This window comes from Hibiscus syriacus, unplaced genomic scaffold (genome assembly GCF_006381635.1).
Source record: "Hibiscus syriacus cultivar Baekdansim isolate YM2019G1 unplaced genomic scaffold, ASM638163v2 tig00110984_pilon, whole genome shotgun sequence".
NCBI lineage: Eukaryota > Viridiplantae > Streptophyta > Magnoliopsida > Malvales > Malvaceae > Hibiscus > Hibiscus syriacus.
This window is the reverse complement of record NW_024062938.1, coordinates 783,473-794,321: the sequence shown is the minus strand read 5'-3', so window position 1 is coordinate 794,321 and position 10,849 is coordinate 783,473. Positions and strand designations below refer to the sequence as shown.

Sequence of the window (10,849 nt, the reverse complement as noted above, 5' to 3'; positions counted from 1 at the left end):
TGAGGGCCATGATTTGAGCAGGTGGAGGTGGATCAACAGTCTCAGAGGTTTCGGATATGGGAGCAAAACGGGACCCAAGACTTTGTGTGCTTTCTGAAGTGTTATAGGTGATAATAGTTTGGGGTTTGCTCTTATGGGGGCGTCGTTCTACCACTATCCATGGTCCAAACAAGGGTTTAGATTTGTTTTCATGGATATTGGAGGCGTCCGTTTGGTTACCTGCAAAAGCATCATCTGGCACAGCGGGGGTGCAAGTCGGACAATTATCTTTCAAATGTCCATAACGACCGCAGTTAAAACATATCAAAGGAAGAAACTCATATTCCACAGTTTGGACGGACACATTAACAATCAACTTCGATACCAGGGGCTTGTTGAGATCAATCGGGATGGCCATTCGGGCAAATAGTCCTCGACGACCATTTTTTGTATGGTAATTGATTTTGAGAACATGTCCAATGCATTTACCAATCTCAGTGATGATGTTTCGTTTGTAAAGGGTGACGGGAAATCTTGAAAGTCTGATACAGGAAATAATCTTGTTGGGATAGGGCTGCGTCGTTAAGAAGTCTGGTGACCATGGATCAACTGTCAGGTAATTCCCAAATATGGTCCAAGGTCCGTCCTAGAGGGCTTTGAGATAATCCAATGGAGTGCGGGGGAGACCATGTAATAGTTATTCTCAATATCCATAAGCTTGAATGGTTGAAAGGGTTTCCAGAGATCATACAGGCGGTTACGAAGGGCTGTGTAGCCAATTTTCCTTCTGAGAAGCTTGACAACAACGGTTTAGCTGAAACTTTTATTGGAAAGGTCTTGCATCTAATCAGAAAAATCAATGGAGATTAATCTGTTAATCATCCCTCTTGTAACATCATTATCGAGAACTTCAATATCCTCTTCGTCGAATATCTCCTTATCCATGGGAACAAAGGATTTACCACTTATCAGGGTATCTTTTTAGGAAATGGGCAGTAGACGGTTGACGATGGCAGAATTCCCAGATTTCGGGGGGAACGAAGAGGGCATGGATCCATAGAAATTAGGTGGACCTCATCGCAGCGGTAGACGTTCATAGTCGAGGGAGAGAGCATTTGGCTACTTTTAGCCAAAGTTGAACCTAAAATTTATTGATATATAAATTGTAGTTTACACTTTAAAAAATAGTCACTTTCGTGTGAGTTTTATAAATTTTTTCTTACCGGGTTCAAAAAAATAAGATTTGATCACTTTCATTTTGTTTTAATAAATACGTGGTCACTTAAGGTTAACAAACATTAAACATTTAACGGTTTGTTGACGTGGTACAATAAATATATAAAATTAAATTACATCATTTTTTACGTAGATAATACGTGAATTAAGTTTCGGACACTTTTCTTTCATATTTGTACACTTTTGCTTACTAAATTTTTAAAAAAAAAACATAAGTTTTGGTCACATACGTTATTGTTTTATTAAATTTTGGTTACTTACATTAACATTTTATTAAGTTTTGTTCACTTAGACGTTGAATGTCATTAGTTTGGTGATGTAACCCATTAGTAAAATGGTTTACTTTTATTTTAACTCCTAAACTTTAGACAAAATATTAATTATGGGTCTTTTTGTAAATTCAAATTAGTTTAGGAGCAACATTTCAATTTACCCCTTTTTTAATAATTTTTTCTCCCAACTTGCAATATTGCTAATATTCTCCTCGTTTCTTCTTCAGACATCTTTGCTCCATTGAAATAGCCTTCTTTTTTTTATAATAATTAGTTGTAATCATTTGAAGTCAAATTAGGTGGATTCTTAGTCGTAAGAAAATAAACAAAAAAGTAATGAATATCGTGAAAAATGCAGAGAATTCATCATTAAAACTCTGAAAAGATTCACCACCACCACCTCGAGCTAAGAAAACTAGAGCTTCTTTAATGACAACGTTATCGACTACACAATACCAGGTTTCCATCTTCGATGCGTTCTTAACCAATGAAATCCCTATGATGCAAAAGATTGTCGAGAACGTTCATCGTATCGGAACGTGATTGACCTCCACGATGTTTAGGAAGATCAAATCGGTGTTCACTTAGTTCTAGAGCTTTACTTTAACGATGAGTTGTTCGATCGAGTTGTAACGAAAATGAGGTACTTAAAGGCGGGCACGGTCGTGGTGGTGCGACATATTGTGCAGCCGCTAGGATTAATGGTGATTATTGAGGATCTAGAATAGAAAATTTGTTTGTTCTTGAGTAAAAACAAACATTTGACGTTGAAGATCGTGGATTTTGGATTAAGTTCGGTAGATAAATTCACTCATCCAATTATTTGTTTTGTTGGATCCATTGATTATGTTTCACCAGATGCATTTTCTCAAGGGAAAATCATTACGAAGAGTGGTATCCGATTATCAGGTTATTTAGATCTATTGATTTGTCTTGTTGTTCCTTGTTGGATTTGACATTCTACGATATTAATATTTGGAAATTGAATTTTATTTTGTATAATTGAGATTACCCAGCTTCATTTTATCTCTAGATGCATACCCTCTCATTTTTCTCTAAACTTGTGGTGTTATTATTTGTTATCGGAAGTTGGAAATCTTTTATTATTCTTGAAATACAACATGAGTTCTTGAAAGAAGGCAAATGGAGCAATGGAGCAGAGATGTCTGAAGAAGAAGCAAGGAGAAGATGAACAACAATGGGATTGGGAAGAAAACGTATTAAAAATGGACAAATTGAAATGTTATCCCTAAACTAATTTGAATTTACAAAAGAATTGTAATCAATATTTTATCCAAAGTAGGGGTTAAAATAAAAATTAAACCATTTTACCAACGAGCCACGTCATCAAACTAATGACATTCAACGTCCAAGTTACCAAAGCTAAATAAAATGATAACATAAGTGACAAAAACTTGATAAAACGAACATCAACAAATCGGTAAATGTTTAACGGTCATTAACCTTTAGTGACTACATCTTAATTAAAACGAAACAAAAGTGACCATTTCATAATTTACCCTAAAAAAATTGTATCCTTGAGTTAAAGAAAATCTCGTTCCGCCATAAACATCTATGACGCCGTGTACGAGATATGCTGAAAATTTGCTACACACAAAAGTATCTTATGAAAGTTCTTTATTTCCTACATTATTTGTTTTTATGTCTAAAAATTATATTAATAACTTTTTCATTATAAAATTTTACATTTTACTTTCTGAAAATCTAAAAAATATTTTATTTTATTTTATTTGACTTATTAAATTTAATTCTCATATTTTATAAATTTTAAAATTTAAGTTTACTGTAAGTTGTTGATTTAAAAATCAATATTTTAATAATTTATCGGTATAAAATTTAATAGTTTAATAATGTACATACTATAAATTAATAAAGATAAAGAATTTCATGTGTTTATTAATAATTAGATAAATTTCTGAATTTTCACGTATTGTGAGAATGAATTTCTGATAATTAAAGTAAAAGGATGTGTGGGATAGGGATGAGTGTTCAATTGAGTCAAGTTAAAAATTTCGAGCTATTAGAGTTGACGAGTCGTATTTTACAACTCGAACTTAACTTAAATTTTTTTTGAGTCGAGTCGAGTTTAAGAAATTTAAGTCGAGTTATTCCAGTTTCTATACTAATTTTATTATAATTATTTAAAGTATTATGGCAATGATTTGTTTCAGTTTTTTGACTTTATTTAACCATATATATATATATATTATAATGTTATTTAATATATCAAATATAATCTAAAATTATGAAATATATTTGTAATATTATATTTTAAAGAAAGTATTTTGAGGATAAAATATTGATGATAATATAAATGAGTCAAGGAATTGATGATAAGAAAGAATTTGTAAACAATTGTAGTCAAAAGATCAAATTGAGTTAAATGCAAAATTAAAGGACTAAATAAAAAAGAGAGTACATCTTTAGTAAAAAAATAACAATTGAAGTTACATAGATATTCTATTATGGTATATGAGCATGTGGTTTAAATTTGTTGAAAAGCGAACTTAAAATAAATGATAAATTGAAGGGATAAGGAGATTATGAAAAATTGAATGATTAAATTGAAAAATAAAAAAATTATTATCAAAAAGAAGAATTGAAAGTACACACGTATTATACTATGGTTTAGGAGCATGAGACTCAAATTTAGTAAAAAGACATACTTAAAATAAATTACGAATTGAAGAAATAAGGATATTATGAAAAATTGATGGACTAAATTGAAAAATAAAAAATTATTATAAAAAAGATGAATTGAAAGTACACATGTATTCTACTGTGATTTAGGAGCATGTGATTCAAATTTGGTAAAAAATGAACTTAAAATGAATGAGGAATTGAGAAAATAATGAAATTGTGACTAAATCGTAAAACTGTCAAAATACTTAGTTAAATTTTTAGCTTTTCGAGTAATTCGAAAATTTAAAATTTCAACTCGACTCGAACTCGAAAACCGAATTTATAATTTAAGTTAACTCGAATAACTCGAAATTAAAAATAAAAATCTAATCGAGTCGAGTTTTTCTTACACCCACTAGATATGGAAATCATAGTTATAAAAATACGACAAAAATGTTAATTCTGATCAAAAATCAAATCCTGGCCGTCCAGTAGCCAACTTAGTATTAATGGCCATGATTGTCCCAACAGGAAAACGGCACTCGCAGTTCGAAACAAATACAAATTAATCGAGAGAAAAAAAATTACAATCATCTTTGCTCGAGTCCGGGAAACTTCTTGTTGGCGAACTTTCCCAAAAAGAAAAAAAAGCGCCTCCACCAAAGGCTCACAGCCTCCCATCGCCTCTGCCGCCCTTTCCTAGGGTTTTGCGGCCTTGTATCCGCGAACAGAACCAAAAACACTGCCACTTATCCATCTCGCCTCAATCTTCAGGTTATTTACTTTCCATGCCACTCTCTTACCCCTTCCGTTTCTTGTTTATCATAATCCAAATTTTTGCACTTCATTCTAGTGTATTTAAACCTGTTTTGGTGTTGCACCATATCTGTGGCCACTTCGCTATCTTAAGCTTCAATTTCTCATTTATTTTATTTTTCTTTTTGTAGCTCTTGATTTTTCCGAATGGCTAAATCATCGAATCCGGAAGGGAAGACCGGGGTTCGTATAGTGGTGGCCGGTGATCGAGGCACTGGAAAGTCTAGCTTGATTGTGACAGCCGCCGCCGAAACTTTCCCAACGAATGTGCCTCGGTTGTTGCCGCCCACGAGGTTGCCGGAAGATTTCTACCCTGACCGTGTTCCAATCACCATCATCGACACCTCCTCCAAGTATAGTTTTTTTTTCGTACACTATTTATTACTCAATTTTCTTTTTTGAAAATTAATATTTGAAGCAATATCTAATTTCCGTTGGTGTAAATGAATTTATAGTGACATAACTATAAATTTCGTGTAACAGCTTTAGGTGCGACTTAGTTGGATTTAACGAAAAAAATGTTGAATGCGATTAGAAAATTTCTTGTTTGTTTTGTTTATTGTCGTGTTTTTGGCTTAATTTTTTAGTTTCTTTTTGGTTAGTCCGGAGGATAGAGGTAAACTAGCAGAAGAGCTGAAGCGAGCTGATGCTGTTGTGCTTACTTATGCCTGTGATCAGCCTGAAACTCTTAACCGATTGAGTACTTTCTGGCTTCCGGAACTTCGCCATTTAGAGGTTTGTATCTTAATTTGCATTTGTACTAGCACTATTATTTTTTCTGGAAAACATGTGAAGGGGAGATGAAGTTAAAAAATGTTGCTAAGCTCTTCCAGCCCTTAATTCTGCTTTATGTGTCTGAGTTGGATTCAATTCAAACTCTACAAAGTTGACATTGATATGAGCAAAATGACTTGTGAATTAAAATCATATCTAATATTACATTTTCATTTTTCAATTTAACAGTATTTGAACCTGTGTCTTAGAAACGTAAATATGCTTTTGGCAGCTAATTGGCTCAGTTAAGGTCACCATAATATATGCCACTATGTTTGCTTAGGTGACCTTGTAAACTGGGTGGGGTGTTATTTTCTTCATGAATCGACTGCTGCAGAAACTGATGTAAATTATTATTGACCAGGTGAAGGTGCCTGTAATTGTAGTAGGCTGTAAGTTGGATTTAAGAGATGACCAGCAACAGGTGAGCTTGGAACAGGTGATGTCACCAATAATGCAACAGTTTCGAGAAATTGAAACTTGTATTGAGTGTTCAGCATATAAACACATTCAGGTTTGGATATAGGCCCTCTGTTGTTCATTTTTTCAAAGTTAATATGAAATGCAAATGCCATAAACATGATAAAATTTAGACTGGTTTCAGCAAGGATTCTTGTTTTTTTCTTCTTGATCCGATTTGTGCAAATGTGATAGCTGACATCATTGTGGACTTGTAGTTAGTTGTATGACACTAATTGATATTTGTAGAACCCGCTGGTACTATCAGGAATTGAAACTTTACTGTATATCCTTTTTTTTATAGATCCCTGAAGTTTTCTACTACGCGCAAAAGGCAGTGCTTCATCCAACCGGGCCTTTATTTGATCAAGAAACACAAACTCTGAAACCACGGTGTGTTAGAGCCTTGAAGCGAATTTTTATTCTTTGTGATCATGACAGGGATGGTGCTCTTAGTGACGCTGAATTGAATAATTTTCAGGTTCCTCAAATGTTCCTTTTTATATCTTTTACTCTCAAAATGGGTGGTATGAGGTTGAATGATGGGCTGACTGACTGTTTCATGAATAATGATTCTGCTATCTGTTGCTTGATGTATTGAAATGCTGATCTATTTAAAATTTAAATAATCTTTATGTCAATGCTAACTTAAGAGATCTGATGCTCGAGCATCTAGGAATCTAATAATTTGTTGTAAAACAGGTCAAATGTTTCAATGCTCCATTACAACCTTCGGAAATAGTTGGTGTGAAACGTGTTGTGCAGGATAAGTTGACTGAAGGAGTCAATGAACGTGGTCTCACGTTGACTGGTTTTCTTTTTCTTCATGCACTATTCATAGAGAAAGGACGCCTTGAGACAACATGGACTGTCTTGAGGAAATTTGGATATAACAATGATATCAAACTTTCAGATGATCTAATTCCATATGCTTCATTTAAACGTGCTCCTGATCAGGTAGTGCTTAACATGAACTCTCTTTCTTATGAAAACGCTGAATAAGCGCATTTAAAGCTGTTGCTCCATTTGTTTTCATTTTCAACTTGCATTGTCTGATCATTAGTTTTTGCTTATAAAATTGTCCGCATGAGCAATAGTTAGAATTGGTAATAATTCTTTCTGCTACAGAGTATTTTTTTTAAAATTTCTCGTGAACTCTGGATTTTGATATGACCAATCTTATTAGTATTACATTCGGTGACCAGTGGAATACCTGGCTGTGGTTTAAGTTGAGCACCGCCAAAATTGGCTGATTTTCATTAGGCCAATTATGAATTTTGCTGTTTCTGATTGGCAATAATCTAGTATAGATTCATCATTTTTTGAACTACTGCTTATGACTCTTTGCACTTTTGTGTTGCCATTTGTGTAGAGCGTGGAGCTGACAAATGAGGCTATTGAATTCCTGAAGGGGGTCTATGAATTATTTGACAGTGACTTAGTATGTCTTTGCCTATATTTATTTTATTTGTAGTTCCCTTGCCTTTTCCATTGTCCTGTCCAGTTTAAAATGTTCAATATTCCTATTTTCTTATAAAGTTTTTGAAGTTATATGAATTGTAATATTGTTATTTTCAGGACAATAACCTTCGGCCTATCGAAGTCGAAGATGTTTTTTCAACTGCTCCAGAAAAGTATGGTTCCCATTTGATACATTTTACTTCAATTTCTTCTGCTAGATTGTGATTTTTTCAACTGTTGTAATAAGCTTTATATGAATTTTGCACACCTAGGAGATCTTTATTATTATAAGTTGCAAATGTGATAATGTTTGAATCATGCTCGACATTTTCCCTTCAACTTCAGTCCTTGGAATGATGCTCCATATAAGGATGCTGCAGAAAGAACTGCTCTAGGAGGGCTATCACTTGATGCATTTTTTTCAGAGGTATTCCTGCTTTGCTCTTGAAAATGGGAATATTATACTCAGAACTGCATAGTTTTGCTATTATGGGTCAGACGAGTACTTTAATTTATGAGTTATTTTGTGTATTGTAGTGGGAGCTTATGACACTCTTAGATCCAGCTCGTAGCTTGGAGAACTTGATATACATTGGATATCCTGGTGATCCTTCCTCTGCCATCCGTGTGACGAGGAGAAGGCGTCTGGACCGAAAGAAGCAACAATCAGAAAGAACTGTTTTGCAGTGCTTTGTTTTTGGTCCAGCAAATGCTGGGAAATCTGGATTAATTAATTCTTTTCTTGGCAGGTATTCATTAGAATTCTTTTCCTGATAGCTAGTTCTTTTTCCACGATTTGTTTAACTTTCTTTTACTTTAATGTAGGCCGTATTCCGATTCATATTCCCCAACTGCTGATGAGCAATATGCTGTGAATGTTGTGGAACTACCTTGGGTAATTGCCATTAAATTATTATTGTGATTCAATAATGAAAGAAGTCCCCACCTCTAAACCGAGGGATTTACTTTGTCCTTTGAGGGAATTGGGGACTTCCACACACATGCATTTCTTGCTGTTATGGAGTCTATACCATAAAGTGGGGTGTCATGGGTGCACTGGAAAGACATTTTATAAGGTTCAAGTGGGATAATATTCGAAGTTGTATTTACTTTAAGATGTAAAAACTGTCAAAATCTACATGCTTCTTGCAGTATCAAATCAATTCCTTTTGTAACTCTTAACACAATATATATATATATATTGTGTTAATATTTCAGCTTTTGGGTTAGTGATTTCTTTTTAATATTTTTTCTTTGTCATTTTTAGGGAATAAAGAAAACTCTAGTGTTGCGAGAAATCCCTGAAGATGGAGTTGCAAAACTGCTGTCTAGTAAAGAGTCACTGGCTGCCTGTGACATAGCAGTATTTGTTTATGACAGGTAACTCGAGGCATGGTTGTTCTGAAGTAGGATTTTAGATTTAGAGGTATCAGCTATTCTTGGTTATTCATTTTCAGTTTTGTGATCATATTCATGAAAAGGGTTACTCTCATGTGCTTGGATTGTGCTCTTTGTGCTGATAAAATGATTATAATATCATTTTGTTCCATGTTTAATTTTGTAAAAAGTCATATAGGTGCATATGCCCATCTTTTTCTTTTTGTAAGTTCTACTTCATGATTGTCTGGTTTTGTTAGTTCTGACGAGTCTTCATGGAAGAGAACAACTGAATTGCTTATGGATGTTGCTGGTCATGGTGAAGACACTGGCTATGAGGTGCCTTGCCTCATTGTTGCTGCTAAAGATGATCTGGATTCATTTCCAATGGCAATACAGAATTCTACCAGGGTATCATGCTTTAGTCTTTTTTACTAATTTAATTTTCTTGCGTGAATAAGTAGAATGTCTTTTTCTTTAATAAGTAAAATGTCTTAACAGTGTCATAAAGTGAAACTTGTGTCCTTGAAGAGGTAACAGTGTTCTTGACATTGTTGATCTATCTCTGATATGATAGTGAAATAAGTCCTGCTAAATTTTCATTTTGAAGAGCTGGAGTGAAAGTGCATTGTGTTTCAAAATTTTCTTTTTCAGGTCAGCCAGGATATGGGGATAGAGGCACCGATACCTATCAGCTCAAAATTGAGTGATTTCAATAACATATTCCGAAGGATAGTAAATGCTGCTGAACATCCTCATTTGAGCATTCCTGAAACTGAGGCTGGTAGAAGTCGGAAGCAGTACCATCGGCTCGTAAACCGATCACTCATGTTTGTTTCAGGTATGCTGATTGTATAGTATCTCAGAACTGTTTTATTTTCAATGCACTTGAAGCTTTGGGTTCTTGAAAATATTGTTTATCACGGTGAGATATTCTGATGACACGTTGCTGTGCACATCTTTTACAATTTTCTATCTTCTTCTGCGGGTGATCAGTACTGGGCATTTCTCTGCCTTCGTCCACTTGGATATAATATATAGTCTTAAACCCTTTGATAAGATCTAGTTCTGATTCTGTTTAAGCCTGTGCATTGGAAATTTACACACCTCAGCTTTAATGTTTGTTCCAAGGGGTGTTGTCGGTACAATCTTGCGATCTTGTGTTTACGATTAATGATTCAGCTGGTCGGAGGGAGACCGAAACCTTTAGGACTAGTTTGAAGAGAGATCAAGATCTTTTAGGACTTTTGATGAGAACCTTGTTTTCTTTATTCAGCTCTCAATTTGCCTCTCTTATAAGAAAGTAACTAAAAACCACGACTCCAACTAAGGAAGGACTTCTAATAGTATAAGATATTCATAAATAATATCTTTAATACTTTCCTAATAAAATAGTAACTGATATCTCCTAAAATAATAATAATAATCTTTTCCTAAAAGTAATTAACCATTACTCTCTATTAAGCAACTGCAACAGTTGTGACTTTCTTGGAGGGATTAATACGTAAGCTGAAGTATGTATTTGAGGCTTTTCCTAGTAAAAATTATCGTTAAACTGAGATGGTACTTGCACTGCTTCAAAATTGCTTCAACTTGAATGGCATGCCCTTTAGCTTTATCAGTCACTATACCGAACTGTTGATCATTTCCAATGCTTTAACCTTTTGCAGTTGGAGCTGCTGTAGCCATTGTTGGAGTTGCAGCTTACCGCATATATGCAGCAAGGAAGAATGCCTCTGGTTGAGGGACGATGACTCTCCCGTCTCCGAGACATGGATGTGGTAATCTTAGAAACAATTTTGCATGCTTTGTCAAATTTCTGTGGTCCACTT

The 10,849-nt window shown here is 34.3% G+C and overlaps 1 protein-coding gene across 1 annotated transcript; it reads left to right on the top strand.

Annotated features, from left to right (window-relative positions):
- Window positions 1–4,746: 4,746 nt before the first annotated feature.
- LOC120148643 (mitochondrial Rho GTPase 1-like) lies at window positions 4,747–10,784 on the top strand. Its single transcript, XM_039161709.1, has 15 exons — window positions 4,747–4,904; window positions 5,078–5,299; window positions 5,549–5,681; window positions 6,085–6,234; window positions 6,484–6,660; window positions 6,882–7,136; window positions 7,552–7,620; window positions 7,758–7,813; window positions 7,986–8,067; window positions 8,178–8,389; window positions 8,466–8,535; window positions 8,908–9,020; window positions 9,278–9,428; window positions 9,672–9,858; window positions 10,688–10,784. Exons 2-15 carry the CDS (start codon window positions 5,094–5,096, stop codon window positions 10,759–10,761), a joined length of 1,935 nt encoding a protein of 644 aa, XP_039017640.1. The 5' UTR covers window positions 4,747–4,904; window positions 5,078–5,093; the 3' UTR covers window positions 10,762–10,784.
- The last annotated feature ends 65 nt before the right edge of the window (window positions 10,785–10,849 follow it).

Excerpts from the sequence above, each read along its gene's own strand:
- LOC120148643 (XM_039161709.1), top strand. The coding sequence starts at position 5,094 with ATGGCTAAATCATCGAATCCGGAAGGGAAGACCGGGGTTCGTATAGTG. Across the intron at positions 5,682-6,084 it reads CGGAACTTCGCCATTTAGAG|GTGAAGGTGCCTGTAATTGT; the intron begins GTTTGTATCTTA and ends ATTATTGACCAG. Across the intron at positions 7,814-7,985 it reads TTTTCAACTGCTCCAGAAAA|TCCTTGGAATGATGCTCCAT; the intron begins GTATGGTTCCCA and ends CTTCAACTTCAG.